An 18,185-nucleotide genomic window follows, 5' to 3' on the forward strand; every position below is an offset into this window, starting at 1 on the left:
CCATCACTATAAAAAAAACGAGACTGCAAATAATCGAGAGCACATTGTATGAAGAGAAATTAGTCGTCTTTACCCCTCAAAATATCCTATTTTACCCTTTGGGAGTACTTACCCCCAGGTTGGGAACCACTGTACCTAACTGTCTGTCAGCCTATTTTTCTAAGGATTTAGGTACCTATTCATCTGAATTCTGACATTCTGAGGATATAATACGTTTATAATGCTATTTGTATTTTAAGTTTCGATTAGTAATACGATACATAGGTTGAACTAAATTTTTTCCCAATTAAATCGAATGTATTCTATAGTAATTAATAATTTTCAAATAATTTTACTCTAGCTGTTATTTATACCTAAGTGGCTAATTCAATACAAATTAACTGTATAATGGTATAAATAACTTAAATTGTGAGCATTTTGAATACAAATTAAAAATGTACATAATAGCCAACAATTTCAAGTCCTTATGCATGATATTTTTTTAAATTACAATGAAATAACAAAAATCCCTATTCGTTCATGTATAGGTAACTATAAAAAATTTTGAAAATTGTCCTGATTTTTGCTAATGTCTATATTAAAACTTCAAACGCTTCAAAATAAAAATTGTGCCTTTTGGCTGAGCCTATAACTTATAAACAAATTTCAAATACCGAATATATTGTATAACAAATATCCTAGATCTAATAATAAACTTTTATTGAATGCAAAGTGCACTCGGTCAATTGTGAGGTGTGCTCTATTTATTCTTTTACTCCTTGGTTCAAGTTCAAGTGTTCAACACGTTGCTCTGAAAAAAACCATACTTAATCCACAGAAGTCCTCATCTTCTAGACTCTGACATACCTACCTAATTTACTGCATTCATATTTCATGTCCATTTTATAAATATACCGTCCCTTTTCCGCGAGTTAATCTACCCAAGCTTTTCATCAATCGTGTATGTAAATTATGCACTAGGACCATATCATTCAAACTATCAGTGTGCACATTTGACAATAAACTATAGGTACCCGGTATGGGTTTTCCAATTATTGCATCTTACCGCCAATATTTTTTTCATGAAACCAGGAAAAGATACTTTCCTCGATTTATAGAAAATCTAAAGTACCTACATTCAGTAATACACTTGGACCAAGATATCATTCAAATTATTAAGGCGCACATTTAACATGTAATTATAAACATAAAGTAATACATTGTACATTAAAATGATAAAAATACGTAACACAAAGAAAAATCTGTTAATAATCTTGAAAATAACTGAGTCAATAGTGAAAAATTGATTTTTCTCGCGCAAAGCGAACTCTCACGTAATTCAATTAATATTTAATCACGTATTTAGTAAATAATACTGTTTTATGTGAGCCTGAACTTCACTAAAACTAGCCGGTTTTCTTATATCTTCTCTACACCGATTGTAAGAAATTCATAGACACTCGTATTTCAGGGTTTATTTCTAACAAATAAAAGTAATTCATTAGTGTGAATTGTCATCTTATTATGCGTACTGTCGAAAGATATACGACAAGAAAGTGAAAAAAAATGCACTGACATACTCTTGAAATATTATCGTACATTTAATTTGTTAATTAATATTGATGTCTGATAATACATTATTACACTCTAAAAGTTGTTGGTAAATGATATACTAAAATTGTAAAACATTGATTAATTATTAAATCATTAAATAATTAATCAATTACTAAATAACTGCTTTTGTCATTAATAAAATGGTGCTTCAAAATAAAATTGCAATACATTTAATTTCAAATATTGGATAGTTTAAAAAACTACACAAAAATGTATTAAACTAATATCCAACAATAATAATAATAATAATAGTAATAAAAGGTTTTATTCACAAATGATTTCAATATTCTATTCAGTATAGTAATTCAGTTCAGTTCATTAAGTGTACATCATGCAACAGATGATAATCAGTAGATTCCAAGCATGCTTGTATAACCATCCATGAATAAATGCTCACATGTCAGTCAAAAAAGATTTTTTTAACTTTATACTTGAAGATGGTTAGGTGATGGCTCTCAGTCTTAACCAGAATTTAAAATAAATTTAAAATCTTGTTGAGAATGACAAAACACAATATAAGTTTAAGATATAGTTTTTATTTGAGAATGTTTTTATTGCTTTATACAGTTTTTTGCAACCGCTTTGGCTTTTTATTTCTCTTGCATTTATTCTTTTTCTGAAACAAATTAAACATTTGATAAACAATTGGATTTGAACAATAACCTATTGTATTAATTATATCTAAAGTGTATTGTGTAATATGTTGGAGTTTATTTTTAAAAGTTTCAAGACTGACAATTTCTTTGCTAAATAATATATAAATAAAAATGTAAAAAAGTTAATTTTGGGACATTTTGGTTTTTGGAAAGAAGTCATGGATTGAAACATATATCCATTACTTAATGTTGTTTTTACCTTCTGCAATCGTTTTGAGATTAACAAAGTCTCTTTTGATTGATTGTGATATTTAGCAAAATCTGTTGTTTCATACTTATGAGGGATAAAATTGTTATTTTTTCTTGAATTATTTGTAGGGTTTTGGGTAGTCGAACTTGTACTAGAACTTTGATCTTCACGTGTTATTTCTCTTATAATTGTATTTGGAATATTTTTTTTTACCACAGAGAGGTCAATTTCTTTTTTCTTAACTTCTTTAGCCTAAAAATAAAACATCAAAATAATCAAATCAATTGTGCAATGGAGAGGTTAATTCAAAATCAAAAATATAGTTAACTATGAGATAACTGATATTTTTGATAAAAATGCCAAATAACTAAAAATTAATGAATTAATCATGTTCAAACATTTTTATAAACCACTATTATATAAAGATATTGTAAAGATATTAGTATTAAACATAATATTAAAATACAAGTACGACATCCACATTACCTATTTGAATAATAAAAACTTAAAATTTAAATTTAAATCTCACTTGTGGTGTTAAATAAAGTTTGTCGGGACATTCCATAGGGATGCTAGCATTTAATGGCTCATTGCTATCGCTGATTTCTTCTTTCTTCTCTAATGATTTCTTAAGAACATTGTTATACTTAATTGTTTTCAAATACAGCTCATAAGGCTGTTTATATACAATATTTGTTAAGCCAATATGTTTTCTTGATTTTTTGTTCACTTCCTATATAAAAAAAAAATGTATTTATTTAATAATGTTTATGGTGTATACATAATTACTGACTGAAAATAAAACTAGAATCTATAACTTAAGTACTTGAAATATAGTGATTTCTTGTGGTGTAAAATATACAATTTCAATCTCGTCATCAACTAATTTATTTAAATCATTTAATAAGGTGGGTAATGAGTCATCTACGGTTTCTTTTGATTTAGAATAATCATGTAAACTAATCATGTCAACATCTATATGTTTTATCACATCTTGTGAAAAGCTTTTATCTTCATTTAACTTCTCGGCCTGCAAAAATAAATAAATTTAAATATACAATCATTCAAATTTCAAATTATTTTTTAAATGAAAACCAAAAATATTGCTAACATTTTCAAAAGTTTGTTCTCTAGCATTTTTAACGATGTAATGGATTTCATGAAGACATTGTCGAACCAATGGGGGTACTGGCGAACAACATGCCAGTATACCAAACGATTCTTTGGGCAACATTTCTGATATCTTAAGCAACATATGATTTGGTAGGATGTATCTGCAAAAAAAAAATATATATAAAACAGGAAAATGTCTCATCATTTAACAAGTATTTTTTATTTTACCCTGGACTTTCGTCTAATTCTCTGGCTAACTTATCTCTCCAAGCATATATATGTTTAAGCGCATACATTTGCTGGATGTCAAACATTTTTTTACTTCGCTTGTACATACTTAAGTGACTGTCCTCACCTAAAATATTCACTTCATACCTCTAAAACAAAATTTAATTATTAATACCAGAATCAAAATATCAATTAGTCATTTTTTACCGTTTTGCACACATCAACACTTCGCTGAAACACTAATTCAATATAGTTACACTGATTAGTAGACATTGCCATTAAATCTTTTTTTATCATATCGTACACATAGAGTAAATAGTGAGTATCACATCGGGCATAATATATGGCTTCAGTCGATAACGGCCTAGAAAAACATATTATAAAAACATGGTAACATTTTGGATGTTGGAGGAATATTTTTTAAGATAATCTTGAAAATGTTTTTAATCGGTTATAGACTTTTATTACCTTGTTCTCCAATCGTACAGTTGGAATGCTTTGTCAGCATCTACATTACAATAATGCTTTAATAAGAACTCTAACCCTTTTCTAGAAAAGTTCAATATTTTAGCAGCTTGATATGTATCAAACATATTGACAACATATAGACCCAAATCTCTTTGCAGCCATGGAATATCGCTATCCGCTCCATGAAATACCTGAAAAAGGACAAAAAAATTAATTTTGTATTAAATATATTTTTTTATTAATTCAAAACAATTACCTTGACTACTGCAGGATTAGTGAATATTTCATTGAGCACATGCAATTTGTCTCTAAGATGTAGTGTATCTATGATATAATCGGCATTCCTAGTTGATATTTGCATTAAGCAAGTGAAACCTTGATACGTTCGATAACTGTGTGCCTATTTTAAAAGCACAATGACATCATGTTTTCTTGTATACTTATTAAAACAATAAATTCTTAAATCCTACCTCTAAATCAACAGCTAATTCATTAACAGTTTTTAAATCCAAAACCATCAAATTCAATTGTTCTTCAGTATATACTTCAACAAATTTTGTGTCTTCTAGTGAAGCAGGCTTTACAGCTTTTGAGACTTTTAAATGTTCTACTGGAACCTTAAATTCTTCTAATTCTAATTGATATGGATGTTTATAACTAAAGAAAAATGAATTTCAAAGTAATTTTTTTTGTACATAGAACTATGAAATATAACCACTTACAACATGATTCCATCTTCATTTGTTTCCAAACACAAATCTAATGGTATTTTACTGTTTGGTTTACTAGTAAGAAGAGGTTTAAATGGAACTGGTCTATTATCAACTTTGATCTTGAATTTTATTTGTGGTCTTTCAATATTACGGCCATGTACTAATATCTTTTTTTTGTTTACTGCTTGTGTATTATCAGTAGATTCTGATACAAAAGCTTTAGGGGTAACAGATACACCCACATTCTTGAAAGATCCATTTAATGTATCAATATTGTGAGTCTATAAAAAAAAATATTATAGGCTGTTCTTAAAATAAATATTAAGCACATTAGGTATACCACTCGGTCTAAGATTGTGTCATTTCCTTCCTCAATAAGTTCAAATTGACGATCAGCATCTTTACCTCGAATATTACCAGGGATTTTTTGATTTTTCAATAATGCAGATATTCTGTAATTCAAGAAATTCAATTTATATAAAGTAGTATAATATTAATATTTATTAATGATTTGTATTATGTAATTATGAACATACAATTTGAGAACATGATTTTGACGTGAAGAAACAGCTTTTTTAAATTTAGGGTAACTGCTATAAAAATTCCAGTTCACCCCACTAGGCAAATTGTTAGAGGCTCGAGTGCCTTCAATAACTGTTTTGAAATCACTCTGCAAAATAATGTACACATAATATAATTCATGTTATTGATATTAAATTACATACAAATACCAAAAAGTAGATTTTTTACATTCATGTTATATATCTTTAAGTTGAAATATTATTTTCATATCTTTAGGTTATACAATAGTAGTAAAATATAAATATGTATTGATATCTTTTTCTTTTTTCAGTATGATTTACATCAAGTCTTCCAAATAAAACACATTATTTGAAATTAACAAGTGAAAAATGCAAGGTGCTAATGTTTATAGCATAGGCAGAAATCTATTAAAACTTCAGAGGGGCTAACGTTAGTATCATCAATAACAGCGGTATGTGCTTCGATCCCACGCAACTAAGAGGCTGTCTTTTTTTGGGGTTCTAGGCCTCCTTATTTCCACATAATATGGTGTATAGTTAAGATCTTAAAAGTAGTAGAGCAACTTACCATTTTATTTTAATTGTGGTCAAGTGTATACCGCAGTCTCATGACACGGCGAAACGGGGTACGCGAACTTGAAGCTTACACTCGTGGAATCACCGACTAGGGACCAGAGTGCATCGTGCTAAAAAGTAAAATGCTTATCAATTATAATTTATCAACAAAACTCAAAATTCAAAAAACGTGTAGTGATTACGATTACAGGTTGGCAAACTGTTTGTGTTTCAGTGTAGGAAGAGCGAACAATAATTTGGTATAAGCCATGGTTGAAATTTAGAACACGATGTAGATCCATTATTCAATTAATCTAGCAGTAAAGAACAATGTTAGTGCAAGCAATTAGTAGGTGTCTATAATATTGAAATATTGAGTATTGTTTTATCATTGATTAATTTGATTTAGTGTATTGTAGTGTATACTAATTATTTAAACATTGGTTATGTTATGGTAGACTCGTATGTATAATATATTATTGTGTTTGTGGTCTACAGTCACGGAATTATAGATTACAGAATATGAGAATAATACAAAATATAAGTTTAAGCTTGGCTAGGTAAAGGGCAGTGATGGATTCGGGAAAAATAGAAGGGTGGTTCAAAAGTATGAAAAAATGTGTGTGTCTGAATATTTAAATGTCTTGTTGATTGAGATATAATTAAAAGTGGTACGCATTATTAATATTTTTTAAAAAAGAGAGGGACTTCGCCTACTGGCGATCACTAGTCAGTACAAATTATGGATCATGAGTCTTAGGAAATTAGGAAATATAATATTTCATCCCCTTGACCATCTATAGAATCCTGCGAGCTGTGCCATAATTTGTAAACATTGCTACTTAAATCATATACATAGTACTAAGTAATCTAAGTATCGAAATCGAAAGTATGAAACCATACAAAATTAAAAATAACATTGATACTCAATAGTCAATACTTTATGCTAACAACTAATTAAATATGTAGAAAAAAAATTGTGATTTGAATTATATGGTCAATTACTGATGAATTTGGATCTGATAATCTATAATCACGATTATGAAGAACCTATTTTGTATAAATGTAAACTCTTTACTAATTACTATAGCATAGACGCGGCACGCTGGCCTAATTTAATAAAATATAGATTAATATTAATAAGCGGTCCACACACCATCAATATTCGATAGGTACCTATACATAATTATGCTACCTACAAAAATACGTTTACAATAATCATTGTTTTATATGTCTAATAGAAGTATTCTACTAGACGTAAATAATTCATAGACATTCGACTGATTCGAGACTTCCACATAGACATATATACCCAAGTTTGACGTCTCGTAGCCTTGACATGTTTACTGGGTACTGTCTACTGACAATATCAAGGTCGTATGTGGGGGGGGGGTCAACCCCCCCGAAATTTTTACACTATATTAAATTACCTATAAAATATTATAATAAAATTAGAACACATTTTTTTTTTGCTTAAAACCCCCCTGAAATTAATTTCCAGTTACGGCCTTGGACAATATTATTGATATATTGCTTTGGTTATATTTAAGGTATGTTCAATACATTGAAAATGTCAAAATCGTTTTGATATTTATAGAAGGGTTTTTATTGATGTTCAACACGATGAAAGATGTACCCTAATCCCTTAATCGTGATATTCAATAATATTGACTGTGTATGGAGCCCTCAACTCTAAGCGCAGGACTACCTTGGTATTTTCCGATGTTATTCATAAGCGCAACTGGGGACGTTTTTCTGAGAAAGGGGGGATTGTTTTCTGCAGTGCAAACTTTGAAAATTATAATTTTCAACTAAAATATTATGATTAAAAAACATGGGGTGCTACGGCCTAAACGGATAAACTTTGACTACGGGCGACGGGCACTTTCCCCTCCCCTCTCCCATGCACCCTTCTGTATCCCCCCTTGTTCTAATACGGCCATACAGGGTCGTGATTAGGTATTTACTCACTGTGTAAAAAACAAGCAGAAGTGTTAGTTTAAATTTAAACTGTAGTACACCTGAATGGTTGATAAATAATAACAATTTATAATAAATTGACAATTAATGGTTAGGTACCACCAAATAATTTTTTATTTTATACTTAAATTATTGTCCAATTATTATTTTTCATATTGGATTAGAATTTTATTGTGCTCTAAAAAAAATTAATTATGAAGAAATCTTAGTAATGGATGAGCAGTAGGTAAATTTAAGTAGGTATGTAATACTTTAATTGTTTTTTGGGTAAACTTTAAACTTAAAAGTATTATCATTTGCTTACCCCCCCCCCCTACACATAGGTATGCGCACGACTATTTATAGAATAAACATCAATTCAGATTACAGCTAATGATTTACGGCCGTACGCCCGTACCACATATCTAATAGATTATATTATTATTATGATATTAAGAGGATATCAATTCAAATTAATGTCAACGCAATATTTGTTTTCTTAGACCTTCAGTTCAGTATCTTCCGAGTTCCGACCCACTTACAACATAGATAAGCTTTCACTTAAAATCTTTTTTTATTATTTTTGAGTAATCTTAGAGTAAAATCACCTATTACAAACATTGTAGAGAATAATATTGCGAATGACATATCGATTTATATTTTACTATTACTTGACTTCGTATTCCACTTAAAAATAAAAATTGTTAATTTAAATTATGATTAAATTCTTTTAAGATAATATTAATGAGACAAATCGATGTCATTCCCTCAAAAATTGTGTTTTCTATCGATTTTGTGATGAGTAATTTTACTCTAAAATTATTCAAAAACACAAAAAGAATGACTCTTCATTCTTCACGTCTTGTTTATGATACGCGTGATGGGTCAGAGGGCAGTGAGAGAGAAAACAAACAGTGCGCTGACATCCTCTTAAATCTTTATCTCTTTTGTTGCTGTACTTTGTAGCCTGTAGGTAATAACAATTTAAAATTTCCTATATCCTATGGTCATCGGACTACTAATTAAGTGTCCGAGGTACTCCGGCACATTGGTCCAATTACGCGTTCAGGCGTTCTATTAATATTCAGAGTGGTATAATTTATACGTGTGTGTTATTATGAAACGTTTACACAACGTATTCCCCCGTGCACTGTTTGACCCGAATCGATCAGATTACAGCCGAGGCGTTTGTTGTTGTTGTTGTTGTTGTTGTTGTTGTTAATGATGATAAGGTGTAACAATAATAATAAATATTAACGCGTTCGCTTCCGGGACTTTAATCTGTTCGGTAGCCTTGGTGCAGTTGGTCGGCACAAATGACGCTCGTTAGTCCGTCTTCTACACCTACGCAAAACTATGTATGTGCCACGGGTTTTTACTTTTTTCCCGTTCGATGCGGAAAAACAAAATACGATTATTACATTTTTGCGCCGATTGCAAACTTAGCGGCTGACGTCACCGACGGCACCGTCCAATCGAAAACTTTTGTACGTTCCAACTAAATACAGACGATTATCAAGTTCGACGTAATACTTATTACTAATTACGATTAATGTTTAATATATTGTCGTGACGTGCACATGTCCCTACGATTACCACCCCCTTAACCGCGGCTTGTCACGTCTCCAACTCGTCCGCAGGCCGTCGTTAGCACTGCACTTCTGCGTATAGGTACTCGCTACTCAGTACTCGTCAATCGCTATCACGAATTGAATATCGAAGTATCAATCATTAATACAATATCGTCGTACTTAATTCGTGCTCGGCAGTCGGCGCGCGCGCTTTTGTCTTTGGTGGTGGCAAATACGAGTTAACGAATAAACGACTGATAGTCGATTTCGTTTTATCCGTTTAATTGCTCCGTGTCGTCCGAACCGACTGCAAATCTCGTCCGCCGATCGCGTTCGTCGTGTTTCGTATTTTCGTGTCCTCAGTCCTCACTCCGCATCCGCTACCCACACCCACCCGTCCACTCGTCACAACAGCTGACCGCTGCCGCAGCGTCGTCGTCACCCACTGACCCACCGTCGGCCGCCGCGTCTTTTATCATTTGTCTATGCATTACACTCTGTAGAGATTGCTAAACCTTCCCCCGCGATTCATCGATATCATTATCTTCTCACCATCCCTCCGCCGTTCCGTTTACTCGTCCTCGCGCACTGCCCGTAATGTCGGTTTCGGCCGTGAACAGGATCGGACTAAGGGCCAAGATATGGAACTCACTGACCGGTCGGGTGGGCCCGAAGACGTATTTCACGTACACGCCCCAAGTGTCGCAGGTATTGGACCGCGAGCCCAAGTGGGTGAACGCCGACGAAGCCGTCCAGTGCATCAAGTCCGGTAATAGTGCATTTTCAGTTCTCGCTAATTGTCTGTCCCTGTCGCAAATATGCAACATTTTCATGGTGAGGGGGGGGGGGGGGAGCTTCGGTCCCGTGATACTATTTTATAACTTGTGGTAGTAATAAGTAATAACCCTGTAGTGAAAAATGTAATAAGTGTGTCTAAAGTCTATGCGTATACTATACCCTTGGTTTGGGTGATTTGATAATATATTTTTTAGGGGGGGGGGGGTTGTATGGTTAAGACAATCCTATCCGTAGCAATTCCTAACGCTACAAAAACGCTTGAAAAATTTCAATTTTTTGGGTGGAGGTCCATCTGATTATCATTACTAAATTCAATCACAGTTGACAGGTTATGATAATGATATAGGTATTATATTACATTACTCTATGACTATAAGGCTTTAAGTATGCCCCTATACAAAAACTTTTCTGTCCGTGGGTAATATTATTTATGTTTGAGAAATATTAAGCAGCTCGTGTCACTAACCAGCCGTGTAACAATTGTTCACTTTAAATCATTATTTTCTTGACCCTTTGAACTTTTACATTATAACTAACATCATTGATAGGTAAATGTACACATTACACTACTACATACTAAGACAATCAATACAAATTGATTCAAAAGGTTTTTTACAAACTAGGTGTACATATTAAGCAATATTTTTCTTTCTCATGCTGAGTTGAAAATAATTTTGTGTCCGGTTTCATATAGGTATAAATTGTCAAGGTTAAAGTAACAAAATTGTGTTATGCAAATTTGAAATTCATTTTAATTCAACATTATTATATAAACCAACATTGAAACTGGAAATATGTACTTTTTTTCAATGAAGATAATAGGAAATATAATTATTGCACCTCAAAGTTTTATAATTTGCATAAAATTAAAATATTATTTATGGCAAAACTGACAACTATATGCCTGAGAAATATTGATATAAGTAAATAAATTCCTATGTACTTTTCACAGAGTATCTAATAAAGATAGTATTCACATTCCTATTAAAAATAGAAATTACAAACTAGAAAAATGTATTAGAGTAGATATTAGTAGATATACAGTGACGCAGTGTAGTTGTACAAATAGACAATAGTTGATAGATGCAATTAAAAGTTGTTATTAAAATTCAGAGTATTTTTATTTCAACTTGAATAATAATGTTATTTATTATATTTTAATAATTACTTTGTAGAATGAGAAACAAATAACAAATGAGAACATTAATGTAAATTGTATTAATTAGACGCTTTTTGGTTATTTCAGTTCTAAAAATGTATTTTGTTTACAGGTGACACAGTTTTTGTGAGTGGTGCTGCTACTACACCAATTGAAATCCTCCGTAGCATGACTGATCATGGAAAACAAAAGCAATTAAAAAATATACGTGTATGTAGTATTCATACTGAGTTTGAATCTCCTTATTCAGCCCCAGAATGTGAAGGTGAGCAAAATGTTTATAGTTTTATAATTCAAACATTTAAAACAATTTCTTATTTTAGGAATATTTCGACCAATGGCTTTTTTTATTAGTTCCAATATGAGGAAGTGTATAAATGAAGGTCGTGGTGATGCTGTACCAATATTTTTACATGATATACCCTATGTATTTGAACGAAATGTTATACCAGTAGATGTATCAATTATCTCGGTAAGGAAATTAGACTAATATTTATTCAAAGGCCACAGTGCTGTTTGTTATCCATTTTGACCATAACCATTCATCGTCATTTAATTATAACCTTAATAAGATATAAAATAGTGACAAAAGTCTCAGTTAGTTATAGTTAGTATTTATTATTTGTATAGCTGCAAGCAATTACTTTGTTTTTTATTTTAAGCTTAGAATCATAACCTGTTTATATTTACATAATAAGTCATATATTTTAATTTCATTATAATTTAACATACAATTTTGTAGGAAGATTATATTTTTGGGTTTAATGGTTATTGTAAATATTATTTATATTTACATAAATTATCTTGATTCATTTGAAAGTTGTTCCATGGTATTAATAAACTTCAATTTATTTTTATTAATAGCCGTTGTTTTACATATTGTAAAAGTAAAAACATCCAATTTTTATATTTCGTTAAAACAGGCATTTATTATTAAAAATAAATATTATTAAGCAAACTGTCCTTGAGATTTGTGGCCACTTTTTACTATAAAAAAAATAAGTTTACCGTTCTTCTATTTACTATGTAGGTTTATGAGATTCAAAATAATTAATAAATATAATTTTAATTATTTAATAATTGAATGACTTATAGTCGGGTTAGGTAAAAGTTATCAAAGAATAAAAATAGAGATAACATTTGTAATAGAGGTGAAGTAATAACTTACAGTGCAAATAGTGTAATAAAATATTTAGTTTATAGTAATCACTTATCTCACTAATTTTACTATCAGGATATAGACTATTTTATTATATTTAGATATTTCTTTATATTTTAATGTGAGAAAGTTTCTAAAATTGAACATTGGACCTAAGATCATTGATAAATGCTATTTTTGTTAAAAAATGAACATAAACAATAGTATTCATGTATTAGTAGTCAATTTATGAAAATAAATAATATACACATTTTAATCAAATTCAAATTTATTTTTTATTACTTAATAATAAGTGCATATTAAGTTTTAACCTTTGAACACTATTATTTTAAATTAAATTGTATCATTATACTTGCAATTGAATGAGTAATAAAATATATATGATTATTTGTATGAAATATTAACTCTCTATAGTTTATACACAATAGATTTAAAAGGGATAATGGTGAAATGGTCTTCACTATTTTACCAAAATATAGATATTATCAAATATTAACTAAGATTAAAAACAATATTATGTGTTTTGTAAAAACAATATTTCATCTCTTAAGAGGGTTATATATTACAATAAAATATAACCAAAAACTTTTGTTAACAAATCATATTAAGAGTATGTAACAGTGGCATTTGTTGTCTCTATTTTACAAGTGCGTAACATAGCAAATTTATGCTCAGCAGAACACATGCAGCTTCGTTAGTTTAAACTTAGAGTGAATTGACCTATTATGAAACTTGATGGTAAGAACATTATCTGTGTTTTTATGTTATTTTTTTTCGATAGTTCAATTTTTTTAGCAAGTTATGCGTGTATAGTATAGCGTAAGTTAAAAATGCTCATAACTCACTTGAAAATTTAACTATCAAAAAACTAAACTACTAACACAGATAATTTTCTCACCATCAAATTTCATCGATTCACTCCAATTATGAATGAAGTTATATGTAATCTGCTGAGAGTAATTTTGGTATGTTACGTACATCTTGTGAGACGAAGACAACAAATGCCAGTGTTACGTCTTCGTAATGTTGTCTGTAATTAAAGTAATTAAGTATCAAATATCAATTTGTTGAGACATTTATAATATTACATAACATTATCTATAAAACAATCGGGTTTTATTTATAATGAACTATAATATTATTATATTAGTTCAAAGTTCTATAAAAACAATATAAATATTTTTAATTTAAGCTTATTTTGCTTTTCTAGTGAAACCGTTTAATTTGATTATTTATTTCAGGTATCACCTCCTGATCATCACGGTTTTTGCAGTCTTGGAACAAGTGTGGATTGCATTCGTTCAGCTTTAGGGAAATCAAAAATAATTATTGGTAAGCCAAATATTGATTTAACATTTAAACTCCTATATTTTTGTGATGTTTTTTTTTTAAATTTAGCACAAGTAAATAAATGTATACCACGCACATTTGGTGAAGCTATCATCCATCAATCACATATTGATTATGCTGTTAGACATGACCGTGAATTACCAGCTCATGAACACAAAGATCCAAACCCTACTGAAACAGCTATTGGCAAACATATTGCTGATAACCTTGTTGAAGATGGTGCCACTCTGCAAATGGGTATTGGTGCAATTCCAGATGCCACACTCACCTGTCTAAAAGATCACAAGGATTTAGGAATCCATTCAGAAATGTTCAGTCTTGGTGTTATTGATCTAGTCAACTCTGGGGTTATAACCAATCATAATAAAACATTTGATAAAGGACTAATTGTAACAAGTTTCTTAATGGGGAACAAGAAGTTGTATGATTTTGTTGACAACAATCCATTAATATGTAATGCATTTTTAATTGATTGATTAATGTGTATAAATATATACCTAATTGTATAAATATTTTGTAGGTATGAGGCAAGTATCATATACCAATAATGTACATATAATATCTCAACAACCAAAAATGACTGCAATTAATTCTTGTATTGAAGTAGACTTGACTGGACAAATTGTGTCTGGATCTATTGGATATAGATTATACTCGGGTAAATAAAATATAAGAAAATAAGCTAATAAATGATAATGAATAGTGGTTAATTAATATCTTTTTTAGGGTATGGTGGTCAAGTAGATTTCATTAGAGGAGCCGCTGAAGGTTTCGATGGTAAGGGTAAACCTATTATTGCTCTAGGTTCTGTGAATCCCAAGACTAAGGATGCCAGAGGTTTGCCAAGTAGTAAAATTGTGCCTAAAATTCAAGAAGGTAAAATATATTAAGTGTACACATATATTTTTAACACTAATGTCATGTAACTATTTTATAGGAGCTACGGTAGTTACTACCAGTGCACATGCACATTATGTTGTAACTGAATTCGGTGTTGCATCATTATTTGGGAAGAGTTTGAGACAACGAGCACATGCCTTGATAAATATAGCCCACCCTGACCACAGAGAATGGTTAGAAAAAGAATCATTTAACCGTTTAAAAGTTATGCCGAGTGCATGAGCATTATTTTATATTGTTTATTCAATATTTCAATGTATTATTATTTTTGTTTAATTAATAATTTATTTACCCGAGTAATATTATGATGTATTCTTGTTCATATGCTTAATATCATATTGAGTATAAAATATTGATGTATCATACATTTTTTACTCTGTGGTAATTCATAATTGGTTTATTTTTTAATTATTTTTTTTTACTAAAAACTTGCATATGTTATTGAGTCATTAATAAAATGTTTATTTAAAAATATTCTCAATATTCTCCATAAATAAATTAATGAGGTAAATATAATTTTCTTAACATGATGTATATTTCTATGTAAAACAGAAATAGTGTTGTGGATCTCAATGTTATTACAAAAAACTAAAATCTTATAATTTTGATTGGTCATTCAGATTATACCTAATCTGTTGCTATAATCAATAATTAAATAAGGTATTCTATTTTCATAAAAATAAATAATAATAAATGTATTTTGACTATTATGTGTAAACTACTTATTCAAATTGTAATGTTTATTATTTTATTAAAAATAGCATCAAATCTGAAGTATGTTTTAATGTTTAACATAACCTTTTAAATAATATATTCAGTTTTGGAAAAAAAAAATTACCAAAAAAATGGTTAATGGTTAAAACTTAATACAAATAGGGCTATTATTTAAAACTGATATATTTTGATAAATAATTGTTTTTTTGATGTGTCAATATTAAACAATTAAGTTGATTGTATTATTGATGTTAAAATAAATACAATTTAACTGTGAAAAATACTTGTTTGAGTAATTTTACCTAACTATCACTTGTCAGTGATTAATTTAGTTTAAGTGTTGCAAAATGGAATACATGTATACGTTTTGAAATGAATTAATTTTACCATAAACTTAATCCTTATATACTTTAATCACAGAGTATTTTGCATAGTATTGTACCAATATAATCAGTTTGAAAATGTTGTTACATAGAAAGTTCAGTGGCTGCAAACCTTACTCGCTCCCACTTATTTTTATAAGTATTTGTTGAGGTTTCAAAAATATTTGTAGGTGAATTTACATAATGACATTTATATTATATTCGTCCAATCAGCGTCTGTGTACTTCCTTGAATCAGGTTTTCTGTCATTTAATCAAAGCATAAATATAATGAATACTTAAAATAAAGAAAATTGAGTAGGTATCAAAGCTATCAAAAAGTCTCTTGGCATTGCAATAGCAGGGATATATCCCCTCCCCCCCTTGGCTGAATTTTTGTCATATTAAATTTATAATAATAAATAGAAGTATATTTATTATTTACTACTGTAGAGGATGTTCTGAGAATAGTCAAAAATGCATATACTCTCCACTTTCAAAAAAGCTGAGCACGTCAAAGGGTAGTAGGTACAATATTATATGGTACCTATGTCAAACTCATTGACCATATTACTATTCACTACGGTACAATGTAATTTTTAATTTTTAATAGCTTAAAAAGTACAATGTTATTTATTATAATATGCAATTCAAAAGACAGTTAGGGAGGTGCCTACTTAATAGTAATCAGCATTCCATCCAAATTAGATTGAAACTATTAGGTATTGAATTTGACAAACAAAGATATATGAATGAATTAATATAAATGTATTAATTATAATTACAATTTTTATTAAAGAAGAAAGCCTGGATGACTGGGTCAAAATTTGCTTGTTTTACACGGTTCAGGTACAGTCCTGCGCAGTTGCCTGGGGCGCTAATTTTATTGAGGCTCCTTACGCTATAGGAGTATCCTTATGAATACTTTATACATTTAATTGTAATGTTTATCCAAATTGACAATAATATAATATTAGCTGAATTATCCACGACAGAAAATTCTGTTACATAATTTTTATATAGATTTTAATAATAAGTCACTTTCCACTAAAATATTACAAATAATTTAAAACTAATAAAAAACCAAAAACGTATTTCAATTGTAGAGGCCAGGGACATGAAAATGGGGCAAATACGAAGGACAAAAATAATGGCGTTCAAGCACGAATATTAAGAACTAATTTTCGAGCTTTTTAATGCCAAGTGGTTGCCACTCAGTGAGTAGTCAGAGACAGTGTTTATTGTTCTAATGAGTCAAAGAACTTTTTTGGAGACGATTCAAAGAATTAATGTTTTATTCTTTGCATCTGTTGGACGTTGGCACATCTTAAAAGAAGCATGTAAAATCATTAACTGTTAAGCCCCTGCCTCCTATGTGAAACTCGATGGGGATGTAACATAGATTGTATTAATGCTATTAAAAACGAAATCTCACAAATAATAGATGCACAAATAGAATTAACTGAATTAAATACTTCTGATCATTTAATTATTTCTGAAGCTAATTCATTAATTAAATCCATAGAGAGGTTCGATATTTTAGTTTTGTTGCGTTTTTTGCAAAATATTTTATCAAAAGTTAACCTTGTCAATGCAAAGTTTAAAAGGAGATGTTAGGACCGCAGTTTTAATTTTGGATAGTTGTACAAAGGTTTTAGAATTTAAAATCTAGAGAAAATGTATATTTTAAAAATATGTATCATTATTATATTTTAAGATTAGAGAAATAATTTTAATACATATTCATTGTAAATAATAATAATAAATTGCTGTATTCAATTGCAAGTGCAATCCTTTACCTATTCATAATTATGAGATTTTGAATGAAATATGCAGGTAAGTATAAAAAGTATTTAATATATTATATAGAATTTATTTAAGGGCGCCTTTCAAACAATTGTCCGGGGACATTTTGCACGTTTGATATTTTCAGTTATTTTTCTTTTATTGACAATAAAATAAAATCCACAATAGTTTTTACTGAGCTTTTGTATAGTTAGAATTTCGACAAAACTATGCAAGATCGTGATAACTTGAAAAATTATGTACGTTGTGACCAATACCTAGTGAAAAATGCATAGACAATTTTCTTTATAGGTACATCTAAGGTCTAAAACTTAATACAAGGTTCCTCATAAGTTGTTATTGTAGATATT

At 29.6% G+C, this 18,185-nt stretch overlaps 2 protein-coding genes across 2 annotated transcripts; one reads left to right on the forward strand and one right to left on the reverse strand.

Moving 5' to 3' along the window:
• Positions 1–1,836: 1,836 nt before the first annotated feature.
• Positions 1,837–6,207, reverse strand: LOC111040514 (exosome component 10). The gene is made up of 14 exons (XM_022324448.1): positions 6,072–6,207; positions 5,498–5,631; positions 5,302–5,413; positions 4,971–5,242; positions 4,719–4,905; positions 4,505–4,648; positions 4,249–4,439; positions 3,988–4,144; positions 3,781–3,929; positions 3,551–3,713; positions 3,266–3,469; positions 2,969–3,172; positions 2,449–2,691; positions 1,837–2,209 (listed from the first exon to the last, which is right to left on the reverse strand). The coding sequence occupies exons 1-14, from the start codon at positions 6,072–6,074 to the stop codon at positions 2,153–2,155; spliced, it is 2,220 nt and encodes a 739-aa protein (XP_022180140.1). The 5' UTR covers positions 6,075–6,207; the 3' UTR covers positions 1,837–2,152.
• A 3,373-nt stretch (positions 6,208–9,580) lies between these two features.
• Positions 9,581–15,728, forward strand: LOC111040497 (4-hydroxybutyrate coenzyme A transferase). Its single transcript, XM_022324429.1, has 8 exons — positions 9,581–10,357; positions 11,658–11,810; positions 11,869–12,017; positions 13,946–14,036; positions 14,103–14,507; positions 14,575–14,712; positions 14,781–14,930; positions 14,992–15,728. Exons 1-8 carry the CDS (start codon positions 10,186–10,188, stop codon positions 15,174–15,176), a joined length of 1,443 nt encoding a protein of 480 aa, XP_022180121.1. The 5' UTR covers positions 9,581–10,185; the 3' UTR covers positions 15,177–15,728.
• Positions 15,729–18,185: the final 2,457 nt, after the last annotated feature.

This window comes from Myzus persicae, unplaced genomic scaffold, assembly GCF_001856785.1.
Source record: "Myzus persicae strain clone G006 unplaced genomic scaffold, MPER_G0061.0, whole genome shotgun sequence".
Lineage (NCBI taxonomy): Eukaryota > Metazoa > Arthropoda > Insecta > Hemiptera > Aphididae > Myzus > Myzus persicae.

Bases quoted from the DNA above. Each gene is read 5' to 3' on its own strand.
- LOC111040514 (XM_022324448.1), bottom strand. The intron at 3,173-3,265 runs GTACTTAAGTTA...TTTTTTATATAG, and splicing joins AAGAAATCACTATATTTCAA to GAAGTGAACAAAAAATCAAG. The intron at 2,692-2,968 runs GTGAGATTTAAA...TTTTATTTTTAG, and splicing joins AACTTTATTTAACACCACAA to GCTAAAGAAGTTAAGAAAAA.
- LOC111040497 (XM_022324429.1), top strand. From the start codon at position 10,186: ATGTCGGTTTCGGCCGTGAACAGGATCGGACTAAGGGCCAAGATATGG. The intron at 14,037-14,102 runs GTAAGCCAAATA...TTTTAAATTTAG, and splicing joins GAAATCAAAAATAATTATTG to CACAAGTAAATAAATGTATA. The intron at 14,508-14,574 runs GTAATGCATTTT...AATATTTTGTAG, and splicing joins TGACAACAATCCATTAATAT to GTATGAGGCAAGTATCATAT.